The sequence below is a fragment of the Emys orbicularis genome, chromosome 4 (genome assembly GCF_028017835.1).
Source record: "Emys orbicularis isolate rEmyOrb1 chromosome 4, rEmyOrb1.hap1, whole genome shotgun sequence".
Taxonomy (NCBI): Eukaryota; Metazoa; Chordata; order Testudines; family Emydidae; genus Emys; species Emys orbicularis.
Genome location: NC_088686.1, coordinates 156,431,328 through 156,452,515, shown reverse-complemented (window position 1 = coordinate 156,452,515; position 21,188 = coordinate 156,431,328). Strand labels below are relative to the sequence as shown.

At 49.6% G+C, this 21,188-nt stretch overlaps 1 protein-coding gene and 1 pseudogene across 2 annotated transcripts; both read left to right on the top strand.

Annotated features, from left to right (window-relative positions):
- LOC135877972 (up-regulator of cell proliferation-like) overlaps nt 1-21,188 on the top strand; it is a 778,396-nt pseudogene that overhangs the window by 345,070 nt on the left and 412,138 nt on the right.
- LOC135877458 (olfactory receptor 5J3-like) lies at nt 1,658-3,526 on the top strand. 2 transcript variants are annotated; one of them, XM_065402894.1, is made up of 2 exons: nt 1,661-2,576; nt 3,501-3,526. In XM_065402894.1, the coding sequence occupies exons 1-2, from the start codon at nt 1,661-1,663 to the stop codon at nt 3,524-3,526; spliced, it is 942 nt and encodes a 313-aa protein (XP_065258966.1). The 2 variants fall into 2 exon arrangements, with proteins under 2 accessions (XP_065258967.1, XP_065258966.1); XM_065402895.1 differs by lacking the exon at nt 3,501-3,526 and having other exon boundaries at nt 1,658-2,602.

Below are 21,188 nucleotides of genomic sequence, written 5' to 3'. Positions count from 1 at the left end.
TAGACTACACTGAAAATTTTCTGCAAAAATGCATTTTAAATAAATTCAACCACCTCCACTCAACATGGGTACCAATAAATCACATTCTGGTCCTAAACAAAACAAAGGGCTACATAGATGACAAACAGTTTTACCGAAGAGTTAGGAAACCCCAAAGTTAAAGATACAGATGCCATCTTAATTCTTGCCCCTTCTGCAGATTCATTATAAGAGTTCAGATAGTTTTAAGTCAATTGAAGTTTTGCCACTTGTCTTTAATAAGAACAGGATTTAGTGCAAAATATAGATATATATGCACCTGACATGAAAATTATCCATATATTTCTAACCAGTAAAGCAGAACTAAATGACAAACTCACGTTTCTTCAACACTGAAAACAATGTCCATGTGGCTCCAGGTACAAAGTATGCACTGTATAGCACGGAGGTAGTGCCACAGATAAGGCTGAGTTTGCTTCCACTTAAGCAGAGATTCACTGTGGTGTGCTGAGGTCACTGCCTTTCATGTTGACCATATTAACTCCTTGTTTCCTTATACTCCCCTATTAATCTGTCTTTGTCCAGTTGTTGCCTCTTGACATCTTTAAGCCATGTCCTCCTTGTATTTACAGCACTATGCTCTAACTAAAGAATGAATTTTCTGAGAATTTGCTATTGCATCTGTTAATACATTTCTGAGATAAAATTAATTAAAAAAATATGTCCTTTAAAAATTTAACACAGTGTCAAATCATTTATTTCTCCCTAAATAACCCAACCCAGGTCCTCCCTATTTCAGTGGAAATTACCAAAGTCTTGGGTGGATCAGGGGCAGTGGGTGGTTTCTCAAAAGAACTTTTTAGGTCTTTTCCCCTTTTATTTTACTTAACGGAAAATGTCCCCTTTGCAGTAAAGTGTATTAACAAAACACTATTGATAGTGTCATAGTCTTTGAAACAATTCACATAGTAATTTATTTCTAAATCACTGTCCATGCAAGCTCGTTTTCATTAGTACTCTGTGGTGTTATATTTCGTGTGCTGAATGTTGTCTACATATTCATTTTCATGTGAATGGTTTTAAGGGACACTAAGCCAAATTCTGCACCCTCTACCACTGGGTTATTTTGAGAGTAAATGCATTAACTACTGTGCAGTCACAATGGAGTCTAACAACTTGTCGATTGAAGGATTTAGATTTATTTATAAGAATATACTATTTCAGGAATGCAACATGATCATACAATTGATGATGTTACAGTAATTAATTTGAGTGACAGTTACTATGTTAACCAACAAGAGGCACTGAACTGGGACTCTCTAGAATGCAAAGCAGGAGTGTCTGCAGCTTGGCTAAAGAACCAGCCATTGAAGCAATGGGCTATAACAGAAGCACATCCTCTGTACATCAGGCAGTGAATGGGACACACATAACGCATGCTAACCAGTGGGTTACAGATACACTATGTACATTAAGATCATACGTCGCTATGCATTCCAGACTGTTTTAATTTGTCCACTGCCTGCTCTATGAAGAACTTGCAGCTGTTGCCCGCACTCACAGGGAGATGGGGCACTCAAAAGCCCAGAGTCTGCACAGAGCACTGTATAAATGGAAATCAGTTGCTACAAGCATTATGATGAATTATTTTTCCCTGCAGATAACGAGGAAGTTAACACGAATGACTGGAGACAATCACACCACAGTGACCAAGTTCATTCTCGTTGGATTAACAGATCGTGTGGAGCTGCAGGTCCCTCTTTTTGTCACATTTTTTCTCATCTATCTCATCACCCTGCTGGGGAATATAGGGATGATCTTGGTAATTCAGATCGACCCCCAACTCCACACACCCATGTATTTCTTCCTCAGCAACTTGTCTTTCCTAGATGTCTGCTATTCCTCCACCATTGCTCCCAATATGCTGGTCAATTTCTTAGTGGAGAGCAAAGCCATTTCTTACAGCGGGTGCATTACGCAATATGGCTTCTTTGTTGTGTTTGTCACCGCTGAGATCTTCCTCCTGGCTGTGATGGCATATGATCGTTATGTGGCCATCTGTAATCCACTGCTCTACACAGTCACCATGACCAAGAGGGTCTGCATAACGCTGGTGGTTGGGTCGTATTTCTCGGGCTTGATTAACTCTTTGATAAACACAAGCAGTTTGCAGAGATTATCCTTTTGTGATTCCAACGTCATCAATAACTTTTACTGTGATCTCACCTCTCTCCTGAAACTCTCCTGCAGTGATGTCTCTGTCAACGAGAGGCTACTCTTTACCTGTGGCAGTTTGTTTGAAATGAGCACGTTTCTGATCATCATCATCTCGTACATTCTTATTGTAATTGCTGTGCTGAGGATCCGTTCTGTCCAGGGCAGGCGTAAAGCGTTCGCCACCTGCGCCTCCCACCTGACAGCTGTTACTATGTTCCATGGGACCATTTTTTTCATGTATTTGCGACCCAGCGCCAGCTACTCACTGGATACAGATCAAATAGCCTCCGTGTTCTATACGATAGTGATCCCCATGTTGAACCCCCTGATCTACAGCCTGAGGAACAGGGATGTGAAATGTGCTGTAAGGAAAGTGCTAAGTAGAAAAGTGATTATTACTCAGTGAAATTCTAGCATAACATCCTTCAGAGTAACTAACGGGGAAGGGGGGTAGGAAAAAGGGGTCTGTGCTGGGGTGGAATCAAGAATTTCATGCCAGCAGCTTTGCCAAAAACAGTGTAAAGGCTCTTCCAGGTCACCGATGTGTAAGGTGTTTATCAAAACCACACAATGTGCATTGCATGATATAAATTCACTATATGACTTAAAAGTTCTATGATATCAGATCCTGAGTAGAACAGCATTGTATCAGTCTGCTCAATTTTTATTCTAAATAAATAAAACACCTTTCATGTAACCCCCACCTTCCCAAGTGCTCAGCCCACTCTCATGGTGAACTGGATGGTGTCCCAATACTCCTGACCCCCACTGGGTGGAATCAGAGTTATGTTCACAGCATACACATAGAGACGTTAGATGAAAGCCTAAAATACACTTTTGGAAGGTTGCAACATAATAAACACTTTTATTTCTTTAGAATTCAGAACAATAACATACAAGAACCTTGAAACAGAGAGAGACAAAGCAGCCTGCTCCCTAAGGCTATGTCTACACTGCACACTCCTTCTGGTGGCATGTAAAGCCCCTCACCTGGCATGCCTCCTAGCACCAGTATAAATAGCAGTGTAGATGAGGAGGCATTGCTTAGATGAGTAAAGACACAACTGAACCCGTAAGGTATGTACCCTGCGTTTTGTACATGCCCAACCACTGCCTCCTCCATCTCCATCTACACTGCTATTTTTAGCAATATAGCATCACTCTATGTCACTGCCACTCTCACTTCCACATCTAGCTACACACTACAGTGTGGACAAAATCTGCTTTTCACTGCAATGTACCTACACATACCCTACACACCACAACCAGTGCTGTGCAGTGTAGACATACCTTAAGTGAGAGAGGCAAAACTCACCCCACCTTGTTCTAAGTTAGCTCTCTGTAGAATGACTCAGATCATAAGTTTCCTTACAGAGCCTCCTCGCTCTGGGTCACCACTTTTCCTGAGGGCAGGACACACAGCCTCAGTTGCTCTGGGACTGGGTGGTGGAGCTCCAGCACCCCCTGTGTCCCGTTGTGAGCTCCTATAGCAACTCCACCTTAGTTCAGACTCCCATGGAGATTTTACCTGACTATGGAGTGATGCAACCCAGCAAGTGTTTACAGTGACATGGGGCAGCCTTTTCAAAGCGAGGTAGCACTTCATAGTCACCTGGAGTTTTGCATGAGCAAGTCCCAAGGCTAGCAGAGGAAAACCAAACTTAAGAGAAAGTCCAAGTGTAAAAATAGAATCCGGCAGGCCATAAAAGGATTTGAAGAGCAATTAGCAAAAGACACAAAAACAGAAAGTTGTTTATAAGTACCTCAGCAGCAGGAAGCCTGTTAAACCCTGGAAAATTGAGGTGCTAAAGGAGCACTCAAAGAAGATAAGGCCATAGGGAAGAATCTCAATGAATTTTTTGCATCAGTCTTTACTGCAGGACCAGATGGTATTCAAGCACGAGTTCTGAAGGAACTCAAATATGAAAATTGCACAACTACTGACTGTGGTATGTAACCTATCCCTGAAATCAGCCTCTGTACCAGATGACTGCAGGTGAATTAATATAACCCTGATCTTCTGTGGCACAGTTTTCATCCTGGATTGGAACTGCCGGCTGGAATCCTGCGAGGTACAGAGCAGAGAGAGGTTTGGGCCACAATGTTCACCTCAGAGGCTAAGCTTCTGCAGACTTTTGGGATGTTCCCATCTGAGGAGGATGCTTTTGGCCAGCCCCAGTTCAGAGCTTTCAGTCACCTCAACCGGTGATTCTCTGGCACAACTGATCTAAAGTAGCTGAACTTTTCAGGCCTTGCCCCCATCTCCGACATCCCTTATACCTCACCATTGCCCTCTTACAGCCCCTGTCCCTTCTCTTGATCCCTGCCAAGCCCAAAAACAGAGCTTAGCTCACGCTCCTCCTCTCTTAGATCCTCCCCTTACACGACCCTCCCCTACCTCTGACAGACTGCTCACTGTGCCCTTTACCCAGCTCCTGGAGGAATCATGGCTCCTCAGAACAACCTGGGAATGGGCGGTTCCAACCTCTGTGTGGGGTGCGTGGTTTTCCGTCTAAGCATCACTGAGAGTCAGCACATCTCGATTTCACAGGATGAGGCTATGGCTCCCCAAGCTGGGCCAGCTGCAGGCTGCATTGCTGTGGACAGATCTCAGACATTGGAAGACAGAGGGGGAGGAAGCCCCTGCTCATTCCCGGTTCAGAGATCCCCATCGAAGATGGGCCAAGAGGGGAGGAGAGGACAAAGGGCAGAAAGTGAAGCTGCCTCTGTGGGGAGGGCACTCCTGTAAAACCCAGTCCAGTTCCCAGATCTCCTCCACATTTCCAGGTGTGACTTTGGAGAGGTCACTTCATCACCTTCATTCTCTGTCTGTAAAACGGGGGTAGTAGTCCCCCCCACAAGGAGGAGAAGGGAGGACAGTCCCATTGTCTGTGAGGGGCTCGGACACTCTGGGCACGGATTGTGCCAGAGTGAGGGAAGGGACCCAGAGTTTGCTCCCTAGAGCCAGGGGAGGAGGATGGGATCAGAAGGTCAGCCAAGGGGGATGGGTCAGGAACTGCTGCAACAGACGGGGCTTAGGGATTTGGTCAGTGCCAGGGACTTGCTACCTCCCTTCAGCAAATGGCTTCCCTCTTGTCATCAGCAATCCGTATAATATCTGACTCCTTCCTAGTGTCCTCGAGGGGCTCCCTTCATTCTTCTTGAATGTGGTGGATTCGTTGACCCAGGTCGATAGCTGGGAAGTGCGGAGTGACTATTCGTAGTGTGGCATGAAATCAGTGGGAAATCTATAGTTAGCAAAATAAAGGTGTCATTGGCCTTTGCAAATTCGGAGCTGATCTGTCCTCTCAGCTGAAGGTACACGTTCACAGGGGGATGAAGCGCGCCATCTTGGTCAGGTGATCTATGAGAGTCAGTTCCATCATGTGGCCATTTGAATGAGTGAAATTCTTGCCAATGGCTGCCATGGATGGGGCAGGGTCTCCAGAGGCCTGAGATGCCAAGAAGTTTGGTGCGTGGTGCCTTGGTGAAAGCGCAGAAGTCACGTGAGTCAAGCTAAGTCTGAATTTCAGTGCACATCTGGCACCACCAAACAAAGCAGGCCCTGATAGTCATAGTAGATGCGTCTACTTCCATGATAAATGCTATGCGTCAGAATAGATGCAGCGGTGAAGACAATTCTGAGCTGTTTGCAGGCTTGTTCGAACTTGGATGACCAAATGAATGTGGCCATTTTGTGGAGGAGAGCTCTCGTGGGGGTTACTGGCTCTGAGAACCCTGGGCCGACGCAGCAGTAAAGCTGGTGAAGTCTAGGAAGCGCTGCTCTTCTTGAGGACTTCAAACTTTGTCCCATTTATGAATGGCTTCCACCTTATTTGCATCAATCGTATCACCTCCTGGGGAGAGGATGTACCCCCAAAACTCTGTGGAGAGTTGGCTGGAGGTTCCACTTTTCCAATTCTGTGTTGAGACCATGCTGCCAAAACCTCTCCGGGTTTGGATGCGGTGCACGTGCTGCTGACAGTTCTCCACAAAGAGAAGTATGTCACCCGAATAGATGCCACTGTATGGATCCACAATGTCTCCAAATACATCACTGATGAAGTGTTGCAAGGTCAGGGGATTCACAGCAGGGGTAAGGGTTCCAAACTATCACTTTTTTCAGGAGGCGATAGTCTAAAGAGCGGCGTAGTCCCACATTTCTTCTTCCCAAAAAGGGCCTGGTCACCCGTGGGAAACGCTTATTTGCTCATAAACTCTTAGGACCGGTTTTCATGACTGTACGCAGGGAGAGCCACTAATTCTGGTTCCAACAATGCGAAAATACAGGCAAAGGCAACTTTCAACCAAGGTTGTAGGTGAATAGGGCAGTCTTAGTCCCGGTGCAGAGGCAACGAGTCCACATTTCTTTCAAAGGTATCCATGTAATCCTGTTTTTTATCAGGAATGCCGGGTGTCCAAGTCAAGAATGGTGGAGTAGGTCCAGGGATGGAGGTTGGTTAAAGGAACCCCTACAATTTCAGTCATTTCCATTGCACAACTCCAGTAGGGGCAGAACCGGGCCAGGCTCATGTAGTCAGGCCATGGTTCACACCTGGTGTGATGGGTCCCCTGTTGCATATGGGCCATTTGCGGAGAGCCTGCTTTTCTGCAAAAAGTTGCACCACCTGATGTCACATGCTGCATCTGATAATTAGGTCCAGTGGTTGGAGTGTAGGTCGCAGTGAGGTGCAGGATGGCACCTAGGGTAAGAGTGGTGCTAGAATCAAGGTCCAGGGACACACCAGGATCAAAACGGAGATCAGAGTCCATCGACAAAGCAGAACCAGAGCCAGAGTCCAAGTCCAGGCCAGAGGTCGAAGCCGGGTGGTCAGAGACCAAAGATCAGCCAAGTCCATGTCAAGCTAGAGTCCAGATACAGGCTGAAGGTCAAAGCCAGGTAGTCAAAATCCGAGGGGTTGGGGAATATCAGGAGGAGGCAATGCTGGAGCGGGTGGGTGGACGGCCTGGAGCAAGGCTAGAGAAGGGTAAGGAGAATACTGAGCCAGGGTTGGTAACCAACATCTGGAGCCAAGAAGGGTCACGCCAAAGTCATAGCCAGAGACCGGAGCCAAGAGTCAAACCTGAGTCAATAGCGAGGAACTGGAGGGCAGGGCAGGGTGATGCATGCAGGCAGGAACCTGGATCACTTACAGGTGCTCCCAGGCACTGCCCACCTGGAGCGCTAGAGACCCCTCATTGTGTGACTCCCTTCCTAGGAATAAAAGAAGGACAGCAGGATGACAAAGACATCTCAGACCCTGGGGTCCAGGCCAAGGGGAGCTCCCACCCAGGCTATGTGCCAGGACCCCATCACCCTCCCTGTTCATTTCACACTCAGAGACCCCCTAGCTGGAGGGGAGAATAAAGGGCAGAAAGTGAAGGTGCCCCTGGGGAAAGGCATTAGCCTAGGACCCAGTCCAGTTCCCAGATCTACACCCAGGATTGTGTGAGCCACCCCTCCCAGACCACAATGGGTTACTGAGGATAACCCCTGGTTCTGAGGATGCTCTCATTTCTGGGCCAGCCCCACGGCCCTGACAGCCTGATTCTTCCGAAACTGGCCTCTGGGCCTGGGGGCAGGGACAGTATCTGGCCTGGCCCCAGCTCCAGGGGTCGGGGTGGGGCAGGGTGGTGAGAGCGAGGTGCTCCGCCTGGGTTTCTCTCAGAGCTGTGGGGTCTATGGCCGCTCCCCCCAGCCCTTCTCCCCCAGGCACAGTGAGACAGAGCAGTACCTGTGGCAGGGGCTGGGAGCTTCTGGCCATGCAAAGGGGGGGCTCTTCAAGGCTGCCCCGCGGAGCACAGCCCCTGCAGTGCTTTGGGCACCTGGAGCAAGCACCTGATGGTAAATAGCTGGGCCATGACCTTTGCTGAAATGTCCTCCTGCTGCAAGGGAACCAGGATCAATCAGAGACTCGGACACCCATGGTAATGAAGGGTATTAACGGCACTGGGAGCCAGCAAAATTTCCACCCCACCCCTCCCCACGTCTGGGGGACGGTTCCCCCACCCAACCCCCGAGACAAAATCTCATCTCCTCTCTAGTGACTCCCATCCCCTCTCCCAGCATTGTGAAATGAACTCCTGCCCCCACTCCTCTCAGTCCCCCCCGAGAGCTGTTCTACCTCCCAACCCAGCTGGGGATTCAGCTCCGCTCCCCAGAATCCCCTCAGCCGCCCTCGCCCCCTCCAGCTGCGGGGCTCGGAGGCTTTGGGCAGTAGTGCTGGCGGGTGAGAGGAAGTGGACACCTTTCCCCAAGGGACCCCCAGTCCTTAACGTGATGCCATGGACAGTAGCTCTGGGGAATGGGGCACTTGAGCAGCCTCTGCTGACTGACTCGTCCAGTTCTCCCAGAGCAGGTGGGGGCTGTGATAACACGATACCAGAGCACTGGAACTGGTAGGAACTGGCCTGAGGCCTGGAGGGGTATGAGAAGCTCACAGAGGTGGCTAGGGGAGTTGGCAGCCCCTAGCATGAGCAATGGCAGCGTGTCGTGTTGATGTGATGCCTGTTAGGAAATAGCCTTGCTGGAGAGCTGGGTCTGCCCTGCTTTGAGCTGCTCAGGGGACAAGCTGGCACCTACCAATGGCACCTGCCTGGGTTCATCCTCTCCTTGCTCCCAGGTCAGCGCATGGCGATGGGATGGGAGTGACTGTCAATGGCCTGGAGGTGAAAGGCCCTGGGGGTCCCTCCCCAGTTGATCCCTCTTTGGTTACCTCGTCCCCTATCAGCTGGCCGGCTTCCCCCAGGATGGAGTATGTGAGCATCAGCCCAGGCTGGCTGACATGGAGCAGGGGGTGGTCTATGGCCTGCAGCGCCGCCTGGAGGAAAGTTCTTTTCTGATCTTCCGTGAAGATCTCTCCAAAGACCTAAAACCAACAGCACCAGAGCCCTTGCAATGGCTCAGAACCAGGCTCCAAATCCCTCTGGTGGCTCACAAGGTGAAGAAGAGTCCTGGGGCAGCCAACCTTTGGGGTCCCATGGACCAAGGAACCCCCTTCAGTAAGAGGCTGCAGGCACTGAGGCCTCCAATAGCTCTTTCTGGAGCAGGATTCACCGCAGGTGCCATGAGATGCTGGGAATGTGTCTCCGCACTCTGAACCCAGCTCCCCCAGACACTCTACTGCTCCCAGCAGCGATAGCTCCTGCAGCTCACCCGCTAGAGGGGAGGGGTCTTTTAGATCTGGTTCATTCCCACGCCTCACCCCACTGACATTCCCAGGAGCCTCACATACTCTGCTGGAAATAAGTAGCAGGCTCTTGCCCTGTGTCCATGACACACTCACTGCAGGGGGAGACAGCTCCACACCTGAGCTGCTGCAATGCACCGGCAGAGAGTCCTTACCTCTCCCACCCTGGCCAGGTTTTTGTACCGCACACGCTCGGTGTCCTGGAGCCCTTCCCGGCACCACAGCTCTCTTCCCTCGCTGATGTTGAGCCCTGGGGGAGAAAGACACACCCATTGGGGAGGTTTGGCATTCCGGTTTCACTGCCGCTTTCCTTCTGGGTGCACACTGGCCAGGGCCCTCATGGCATCCACAGCCCAATGGAATCGCAGGGTCCATACCAGGTGGTTTAGTACCAGAAGGGGGATTTGTTTTAGTCATCACAGTAATCATGTGACCCTTAGAGTCATTGTGCTCTGGGAGTGGGTGCCTGTTAATGGTGGTGTCTAATACTGAGAACCCCCCACACCCACTGAAGTCAGGATCTGGCCCTGACTACCCAACTGGTGACATCCTACAAGCTTTGTGTCCATCCCCTGTGGTCCCTGCTCCTGCCCCTGCCCTCATGATGGGCTCTTTCCCTCCATGTCTCTCAATAGCTCTGTTCCTGTCCCCTCACTAGCTGGCTGCCCTGTGGATGGCCTGATTTCCCTGGGCTGGGGGACAGAGCCAGGCTCTGAGATAAAGCAGCCAATTTCCCTGACACTTTCATACTCATCTCCCTAATTCAGAGAGAGGGGAAGAGAAAGAGTCATCATCTAAGCTGGGGTCGGTCTCAGAGGAGGGGGCTTCTTTCTGTAGGGTCCCATTGCCCAGCAGAGGGAGTCTCAAAGGAGGGGCCTTGTTTCTATTGGGGTTCCTCTTCCCCGCTACAGTGGGTCTAAACAGAGAGGCCTTAGTTCTCTAGGCGTCCCAATGGCCAGTTGGAGCTAGTCTCCGAGAGGCTCGTTTCCATGGGGTCCCATTGCCCAGCTGGGTTTCTTACCCCTCTTCTGCACCAGGAGCCTGTGCAGCCAATATATCCCACCCCTGGCTTGCCGGCTGATGTTGTTGGCTGGGTGGGATACATGGAGACCCAGCTGCAGCACAAAGTCGCCTGATTTGGAGAAGTCGGAGGAGGTCTGGTGGAAGGAGGAGGAGAGGGGAATCCATCAACATTCTCCCTTCAGCTCTCCAGCGCCCCTGGGCCAGAGCTCTGCTCCCACCCCTCTGTAGGAGGCGCTGGGGGAGAGGAGCGAGAGCCCTCTTCCTCTCTGCCCCCAAGGGAGCTTGGAGCAAAGGGACCAGGGCAAGGGCCCTCTATGAGCACTCGCTGCCTAGCTGCTCCAGAATAACAAGGGCCCTGAGGCCAGGCACAAATCTGCCAGCCAGTGGCCTATGGAACGCAGTCCCTTACGGACCCAGGGGGGACCAATTAGCCAGGGGATGAGGAACTTGATTCCAGTCCCACCTATGCAGGATGCTGGGGTCAAAGGTCACTTACATTGAATCCAGGCAGGGAGGTGGCGAATTGGAGCAGGACAGCGCTGCGCCGTATGGCTCTAGCTCTCTCCTGGGTGTTTTTGGACTGGAGCCAGAAATGGATGTGCTGCGGGAGAAGGAGGCAGGCGAGGGTCAGTGGGCAGGTGTACATGCTCTACAAACGAGCTTCTCCCACTCCCCATGGGGCTTAGACCTTGTGCTCAGGGTGGAATAGCTGACCCCTGGTCGCAGAGCTTGAAAAGGGGGTCCATGACACTGCCCATGCCTTGCTACGCACAAGCTCATTGTCTCTCCAGGCTGGGACAATGGTCAGTCTTGGGGCTGGTCTATTTGCTCTGAACCCTTGATCCATGAACAGCACATCAGGATCAAGGCACATGCCCTGGACCCCAGACCCCAGCTACACAGGCCTTGGTAGGATGGATGGAGCGGCCATGAGGACAATCCCTCCGGGAACTGCAGTGTCCCTAGGACAGAAGAGCTGATTCCCTGAGGCTCCTCCTGTATCTCAGGGTCTCCCTATAGAGGAGCCAGAGACTTTTCTCAGAGGCCCATGTCCTGCATCTCACCGGGGTTTCAGTCTCTCAGTCCCCAGCCAGGCCTGGTGCTCACTGTTAGTGCTGAATGCAACTGGGCAGAGCTCTGGCTGACAGTCCCAGCTCCTTCCCCCTGCACTGGCAGCTCTGGGAAAGTGTGGCCGGCTGGGTCCAAGCTGGAAGGACACAATGGAAATGTGGCTCTTTTAATCTCTCCTTTGCTGCCCTCCCACGGGGTTCAGGGGCAATTCCACCCCAGACCGTCCCATTCTACTCACCTCCAAGAGGTGCTGCAGCTTCTCCAAGGTGGGGGTCTCGGTCAGCAGGCCCCTGAGCATGATGTCCAGGCTCTGCAAATAGCTCTTGTGCAGAGCCTGCAAGAGGAGGGAGCACCCGTCAGTCAAGGGACATGGGGCCACACCAGTCAGGGGACAATTAGGAGGATTCTCTAGGAGCCCTGGCAAGACTCAAAAGGCACATCCTGGCCTCTCCCATTCACATCACTCCAGGGACACTACGCAAAAGTTCATGGCCGGATGCCTGCTGCCTCTTCAATCCTTGCTCTTAGCAGTTCTCTGCGCAGGGCCTGGTACCCAGCAGACTATGGAACAGCCAAACTGCAGTGGGTGGGAAGTAGGATCCCCGGGAGAGTCCAAGCAGCAGAGCACAGAATGAGGAGAGGAGGAAAGTCTGGGATCAGCCACGGAGGGGTAATGCAATCCCCTCTGGAGGGAAGGGGCCCCCACCGCCAGTTTCTTGCGGGCCTGTTCCCAGCTCTGCTCACCCCTCCCCTATTCTCAGCAGCTCTATCAAAGCGAGGGAGCAGGGACCAGAGCCTGCTCCTGCTCCTGGGACAGAGAAGTAGGATCAGGACCTACCCGGAAGTGGGTGGTGTCGTTCCCAGTGCCCATGGTGAAGGTCTGGTGCAGAAGAGCCCGCAGGAGGCGAGATTCCAGCTCCAGGGCCAGCGGCGGCTTCAGTTTGCTGGCAAGAGAAAGGAGCCTGTCGTACACTTTGCAGCACCAGAGTGGCACAGCCACTTCCATGGACATGACCCCCTCCCCCACAGTGATCCCCTCCCTAGGGCCACTGTAACGTTCCTGGAGTGAAATCAACCCCCCAGCCAGGAAAGAGGGGACGTTCCCGCCTCCTCTGCTGGGGGATGGGAACAGCCACTGCTGGGGGTAACCTAGGCGGAGGAGGATCTGTGACTCCCGGCTCTGGGCCCGATCAGCACCAGGGTTAGGGCAGCTGGACGGGAGGGTCCTGGTACCTGAGTTTGTAAACCGCGGCCATGGAGCTGGAAATGATGGAGCTCGGCTCTGACACCACAGGGGGATTTTCAATCAGCTCCTGGGAGACCCCAAGGAAACAAAACTGTGTGTGAGACCAGGCCCTGCAGACCCACAGGCACTTCCCAGGGAGGAGCCCAAAGTGCTCTGCAGAAACAGCCAGTGTCACCCCCACCCCCAACCAGCTGGGCCCCCCCCCCATTCCTCCCATCCATCAAACTTCCTTCCCCCTCTCCCACCCAATTCCTCCCTCCCCTCCCCTCTGGGCTTACAATTCTCCCACTGCCAGCTCAGTGTCACAATTATCCCCTTCCCTGCTCCCCAGCCCTCAGCCCCAGGAACCCCTGTCCTCTGCTTCCCCCTCCGACCCCACTAACGCTTCCTCCCATGTCTGGCTCCCTCGCCCCAGGGGCCGGGCACGGGGTCCCACTCACCGCAATGCTCTCCACAAGGGCCGCTTTGGACATATGGGGCTCCAGGGTGTCCCGCCCCTGCTGCTGTGCCGAGAAACACAGACTCGGCACAGCGTGGAGGAAGTGGAGCTGTTTGGCCCTGTCCTCCACCAGCTAGGAGTGGGGTGGGGGGAGAGAGAGAGAGCCTGTTACATAGGGACCTCCCCGCCCAACCCAAACCAGCTCCAGGGCTCAGGACCTCCATGGGGTTGGACAGGGAAAGCCGCCCCTTCCTGAAACCAGTGTTGCCCGGCACAGACCGGGGTTGTAACTTGGACAGTGTCTGCGGGGAGCGGAAACCTTGGCCTGTATGGGACAAATGTCCCCACTTTGGGGTGCCAGATAACAGAGGAGACGTGTCCCCCCATTGGGGGTGAGGGATTCTCTGGGACAAGACCCCCCTGCCTGGGTGGGGATGGAACAAGGGGCAGGACGGACTCGGTGGCAGTGCAGCTGGGGGATTTTTGTACCTCATCTCTGCCCTGGAGGTACTGCTGGATCACTGTGATGGTGTCTTGTTCAGGGGACACATCCTCCTCCTCCTCCTCGTCCTCATGGGCACTGGGGGGCTCTGCACCAGGGAGGGAAGGAGAAAGTATAATCCCTTCTGCTGCTGGGGGGATGCAGTGGACAGAGAAGGCTCCATGTTTCCCCCTTCTCTGTAAGGAGCCCCATGGCAGCGAGGGCCCCATCCTACCCCTGCGAGAGACGCCAGGGCCCCGTGGCAGTCAGCCCCCCCCCCTCCCCCCCCCGCAACATGATATGGGGAGGCTGGAGATCCCCGACTCCGCCCAGCATCCCCTGCCGCGGGATGTGGCTGTGCCCCCCCCCCACCACTGGTGTTAGTGGGGCTCACATGGGTCAGTCCCGGCACCTTGGCGAGCCGATGGGCACAGGGTGTTACTAGTCCCCCACCACCCCAGTCCTCCTCCCTTTCCCCTGGGTCTCCCCTCACCTGCAAAGAGGGAGCCTTCATCCGCAGGCCTGTCAGACTCCACGGAGGAGCTGCTGGCCCCTTGGGAGTATGAGGAGCTGCTGGTGTTTGGTTCACAGTCGCTCATCTCCTGCTCTGGGCTGGCGCAGGGTTCCTCAGTGGCCAGGGTGGGGCTGGCGCAGGGCTCCTCAGTTGCCAGGGTGGTGGGTGGCTCCTGCTGGGCCCTGGGGCGCAGCTCCTGGCTTCTCTGCTTCTTTGTGAAGGGAGCCCCAGAGCTGCCTTGCCCGGCTCCTGCCCTCTCCTGGGTCCCTCCTCCATAGCTGTACCCGGGGACACCTCCATTTGGGCCCAGAAGGTGCCTCAGGGCCTGCTATGGGAGCTGGTGTCGTCCTCCTCCTCCAGCATGCCAGGCAGCTCCTCTGTTTATTCTGGCCACCAGCCTCTTCCCCGCCCGTGGGGACAGAGGGGCCGCTCGCCTCCTGGGAAAGCCGGATGTTCTTTCCCTCTGGCTCTGGAGCCACCTGCCCGGCCTTCCTCCTGAGCATCTGCCTCAGCCGCTCCATCCTGGAACTGAGTGGGGAGGAGCCATGAGTCTGGGTTCAAAGCAGCCTCTCATTAATGGGGCCTGCCTGCTCCCCTGCCCACCTCCCCTCCGCTGAGGCAATTCCTCCTCCCCACACATCCCACCCCAGGGCACAGGAACCCTCAACCTGGGGAACAAACTCTGCCAAGGGACGGGCTGGGAGCCCTATTGGTGGGATATTTCCACCACACTGGGGATGGCTCTGGAGAACTCCACTTACTTACTCTAGATGGGATGGAGCTGGATTGCAGATGCTCGGTGTTGGTCCTTCCTTTACCCTCCTCCTCGATCTCCTGCACCCAGGTGGGCTGTAAGGGGTGCTGCACAATGCCCTGCCAGCAGGGCAGGGGGTAGAAGCCAGGAGTTCGAAAGTGGCTGTGAAAACAAGATGATGTTTTATTGCCAGGTGATGGATAAACTCAGGCCAGCAGCCAGGAGGACACAACACTGACCGACGTCCAGCAGGACACCTCCCATCTCAAGGTCTCCTAGTAACATACGCACATTCCTGAAGCGTGACGGCCCAAGGGCTGTAGGGGAGTGTCCCCAGCCCCACTGATGGAAACAGAGGCCTTGGCAGGAGAAGCCACTGCCTCAGGGTTGCACTGGGAGTCAGGGATAGAGCCGGGGATGGAGCCCAGGAGTCCTTTGTCCAGGCTCCCGTACTAACCACTAGAGGAACACTCCCTTCCAGAGCTGGGAAGTGCCAGCGGGACTCTATTCCCAGTCTCCCTGGCTCTGAGTGTGACCTATGGAGCTGGTGGAATCTTCATCCTTAGAGATTTGTAAGGCCCAGCTTGACCAAAAAAAAAAAAATCATCTACTTAAAATTAAATTTGAAATTGACAACCTTTTGTTAAGGGCGAAATTTATGACAATCTTTTAAATAATTTAAATCGAAGAGAAAAAATAACATTAAGTGGAATATGTTCACTGCCAAGTTTTTCAGACAGTCGCACCACTGTCGTGATAGCTAAGGCCCTGGAAGCAAAGTTAGCTGAAATGCTAACCCAGCTTTGGACAGCAATAACTTCCTTGAAAGGTGCAGAAAATATTGTCTTCATTTCAGTTTATTCAAATAGTTCAGTTCAATCGACTAGTTCGTTGAAATACAAGAAAGCCATTGGGAATTCACAAAACAGGCAAACTTGTTTTCCTCCCTCAATCTATGGATAATCTATGGATCTACTAGTTCATAAATCTAGAAACACGTTGAGACCAGAACGTATCATTTCAGTTCAGTAACCACACATCAAATTTCCTTGGTTTAAGAAATCAGTTAGTTTTAATTGCAAAACATTTTTGATATAACTTTTTTCTTATGCTTCTCTTTCTAGCTCTGGTATGACCTTGCTGTGTGACCAAAGAGAGGTCACTTCCTTTCTCTTTCTCTCTGTATCATGGGGATGGAGAAAATTCTCCCAGTCCTAGCAGGAGAGAGATTTGAGCACGTCAGGCGTGTTAGAGCCCTTGTGCTCTAAAGGACAATGGATGATTGTTGTTTGGGGCAAGAATCCCGACATATTTGCTACTTGTCTCCCACCCAAAGCCAATATCACATCTCTGTGTTTGCAATCATGAGTTAGAAATTCTCAGCACCCCTCTGTCTCCCGCAGCCCCCAGGTGTTCCTTGGATTATGGAGGCTTGGATGCTAACAGGACTGAAATTTGTTATTGGCTCCCTGGGTTGTTCTAGCCAATGAGGGTCTCAGTCTAGCCTCAGAGGCCCACACCCCCAGACACTACAGATCAGGGTGGATTGATTTCATTCCAAATGTTTTGTATTTGTAGTGGTGGCCGATGACAAAACAAAGAGGAATGGTCTCAAGTTGCAGTGTGGAAGGCTTAGGTTGGCTATTAGGTAAAACTTTTTCACTAGGAGGGTGGTGAAGCACTAGAATGGGTTACCTAGGGAGGTGGTGGAATCTCCATCCTTACAAGTTTTTAAAGCTCAGCTTGACAAAGCCCTGGCTGGGATGATTAAATTGGGGTTGGCCCTGCTTTGAGCAGGGGGTTGAACTAGATACCTCCTGAGGTCTGTTCCAGCCCTAGTCTTCTATGATTCTATGAATAGGTAACCATTAAAACATGTGGATTTGCTGGTTTTGCAGGATACATAAAAACAAAAAGGTTAACTGAAACATTTTTTTTCATTTCAAACACACTGAGGTAAAGAAGTATCTCTAGTTCGTGCATTGAACTGATTGTTCCTGGTCATAAACCTCCTTCCAGATTTTAGAAGTAGTAGCTCACATCTCCTCCTCTCTAGCGTTTATTCATATATTACAAGAGGAAAAGAAGCCTTCATCCTTTTTCAACTCCCAGTCAATTTCTTAAATTTGAACGAAGTAGCTGCAACAATTGAAATGAAGAAAATATTCTTTCTGCACACACAGAAGAGGTTATTGCTGCCAAAATCTGGCTGAGTATTTCAACAACTTCTCGACCCCCAGGTGCTTAGGCAATTACTTCCAACAGTTCAGTAGTTTGACTTCCTCTGAAACTTGGCAGCGAACATGGACTTCATATATTTATTTAATTTAAATTAGTTTAATAGGTTATAGCAACTATAGGCCTTAACATAGCTTGTCACAGTTTCAAATTTTATCCCTGATAGGTTTAGTTTTTAAAACAAATAAAACTGTTTTTAAATGTACATTTTAAAAATCTACTTTACATTTTTAAAAATGCCTTTTTGGGATTTTTGGTTTTGAAAGAGCCATTACAAGTGGCTGGGAGTGGCTGGCTCATTACAAAAGCAGCTTTGCCTCTTCGGGAATTGACACCTCCTCATCTATTATTGAGAGTGGACTACATCCACCCTGATTGAATTGGCCCTGTCAACACTGGTTCCCCACTGGTGAGGTAACTCCCTTCTCTTCATGTGTCATTAGATAATGCCTGCATCTGTAACTTTCACTCCATGCATCTGAAGAAGTGAGGGTTTTACCCACGAAAGCTTATGCCCAAATAAATCTGTTAGTCTTTAAGGTGCCACCGGACTCCTTGTTGTTTTTGTGGATGCAGACTAACACGGCTACCCCCTGATACTTGACTTTTTATTGGAGTCCTGGACCCTCTCATGCTGCTGCTTCAAATGTTTCTTTCTCTCTCAGCGCTGAATAGCAGAATGCTCATTGCCTTTTGGCTGTGCGACATACAGATGTCTAGTCCTGCTGCTCTGAAAGAAACCGTATTCACAGCTCTAATCCTGGCACATATCAATCAAAATCTTGCCGTGCTCCTCTAAGTGTATTTGTGATTGGACATGCTTCTTGCTAGGGGGGATTTTCAGATTTACGGACTGCATAAAACAGAGGGAAAGATAAAGAGAAGCATCAACATGTCCAGGAACTTCAACAACATTTGAAGACCATATAGTGGTGTCTAACTATCTCCTGCTGCAGGGAGATGTAACTGGGTATTTTAATGACAACTCCCCCCCCACACACACACACACTTGTGCCTGACCTGAGATTCAGAGCTCTGAGGAATTCTGTCCCCTTGTGTCAGCAGAACAAATAAACCCCGACTCCAATTACCCCCTACACAATCCATTTGAATTCAATAAAGAGAGATCTCTCTCTTGCAACAAGTTTTAACATTACGGGGCAAAGGCGAAGGTGAGTGGTCTATTTTTCTTTCAGTTCTAATACCCGAGGAAAGCTCCAAAATCTATCCTGTCTACCAAGAGAAAAGTTTGTTTTTCTGTTCTCGAAATGCTGATGCTTTTGATCCCAAAATGTTGTCTTCATTTTCTCTCACAAAATAACTTGCAGTGAAATGGGACCAACTGCCTAACATACCCTGAACGCTGCATGTCAGTGTTTGGGAATATCAGGATAGATCATCACCTGGTGTCAGTTGTCACGGATCCATCAGCATCAGCAGAGCTACGGTGATTTATACCAACTGAGTGTCTGGTCCATTGTGCTGTACTGAGTTAAATGATTTCATACACTGCAAATGAACATGAAAATAGTCTGTTTAAAATTACCCCTTGGTTTCAAAGAATCTTGTTTAATGGAGGGTTTTTTTCTCTCTCTAAAAGTGTGTTTCATTTATTTGAATATCAAACATTTTCGTTTAAAATTTCCCAGAGTGGGTTTTGTGCTGATGAAATATTCCCAGTCGACAGCCCTGGAGAGAGAAGATTATGAAAAAAGACAGTACAGTATGGAATGGGCAGCACTGGCTTCCCCAACGCACCATTCTCTGCCCCCATGGAAGGTCTCATGGGTTCCGGGTGGATACACATTGATAATGGAATGAAATCTCTCTTGCATAATTACGTTTTCTTCTTAGTTTGAAGCGGAAGAAGGAACAGGAACATCTGGACCCACCTAGCTTCCAAGGGAACCATCTTTCTTGATGCTGTTTGACCTGCAATTCCAACTACCAAAGTGTCTCATTGTGGCCCTTTAGGTGGAGATCAGTGGGTATTCTCTATGAAGCTGCTTTATGACAGGGGGGAGGGATAGCTCAGTGGTTTGAGCATTGGCCTGCTAAACCTAGGGTTGTGAGTTCAATCCTTGAGGGGGCCACTTAGGGATCTGGGGCAAAATCAGTACTTGGTCCTGCTAGTGAAGGCAGGGGACTGGACTCGATGACCTTTCAAGGTCCCTTCCAGTTCTAGGAGATAGGATATCTCCATTAATTTATTTATTTATGACTCTGCTAAAGAAATATCTTCTGAGAAGGACAGGCTGGTCCTCCCACTGTCTCCACTCACTCACGGTAAATTATAGAGATTTGTAGCCGTAGATTGTACAGGATGATAAGATACTGCATGTGAGCACGGGAAAGAGAGAGATGTTTTACTGGTATTCATTAGGGTCCTTTCCTCTTGAGCTGGAAACTTTTCCTCAAACTCACTTGCTGCCTCTGCTACCCCCCCTGCAGAACTCCAGTTTTAGGTTGTGCAAGGAGACAGAGCTTGCATGAGGGTCTCACCCATAGTTTTAATTCAGCTCCCGCTGCTTAACTTTGCTGTTCATTCATATCTCCTTGGTTAATATACAGTGAACCATTGTGAATATAATCTTACTGATTTCAACAAGAGTGCTGTTTATTGAACTTAATCAGAGTTTATTCCTAGTTTGTGGTTTTAATTGACTTATTATAAATGCATGGCTCCTAACTATTTTAATTCTGGAAAGGTGCTAGAGTGCTAATATGAGGCTTAAATCTACCACTCCAAGCACCTCCCTGCCACAGATCAGGCGGCTGTGGTGACACCTGGCCTTTTAGTTTCATAATAAGAAAGTTATATTTGCAATTGCCAACTTTGCCTTGTTTGTGGTTGGCATTTCTAAAATGCTGACTTGGATTTCTAAAATCGCTTCCGAGCAAGCAGACTTTTGAAATTCCAAAATGCTCACCTCCTTCGTTTTAAAGTAATGCTTTTTCTCTGCCATTGTCTTTCACTTCAGTTTCTTTAAATAGCTACAGTATTAGTAGCTATTAGATTCACTTAGAAATTAGATTTAAATTTTTTACTTTACTAGCAATTTTGGCTCTTTCTTACCTGAAAATGATTCTTGAATTATTTTATTTTCTATCCCACATTCCATCACAGTGAAGAGGGAACACAGCATTTGAAAGTGTTCTGGGTATTGTGTTGTTATAACAAGGTAAGAGTTTATGATGTTTTAGGATCAGTTCTGAAACCTGGAAATGATAAAGGATATAATAATACATTAAAATTACATTTTGTGGAAAAAAATACTTTATTTTTCAGTGGTCTGTTTAATATAATTTTTTTCCTTTACATTTCCTTGTGGTTTCCAATTATGGTGAAATGTGATTAGTCCAAACAGGACAATTGAAACTTGTGTGTGTGTGTGTTTGTTTGTGTGTGTGTGTGTGTGCGTGCACACGCGTTTTAATTTTTCACATTGCAAGGTAAAGAATTCTAGACATCTAGTACGAAAATACCCACCTTAGTAGGAAAGAGGGCTTCCAGATGAGTGTGACTTTATGCTTCCATTCCCATATGGAAATTTTGGTTCCTATCATTGGTGTTTCTTTGTCTCATGGAGAAATGCAAGAACTTTGTTATTGGTGACCTTGTTTATAACCATGGGTGGGCAAATCTGGAAAAAAAAATAGGAACTGTAATAAAAGCAACCGAAGAAGACCAGTTTGTGCAAAAGATGCATTTCTCACGAAAATGACTGAATATTCATGTAACTATATTGTTCACCATGTTTTTATTTTTTATTTGTAAGACTTTAAACAAAAATGATCTCAAAGTATTAAAGTGCTCGATTTAAAAGTTCTCCAGCTATTCCAGTTTATACCAGGTCAGGATCTGTCTCCATAACTTTACCTTTAAAGAGATTTCCGGTAGTATCCCAAGTACAGATATGTTTGGGTGGGTCTGGCTGTATTTTGCATTGACTGAGTTGGCCATTTTGTTATGGATGTTGTTTCTACTCATCAGTTATAGGCAGGTAAAGCTGTCACAAACATCTTGGGATTTTAG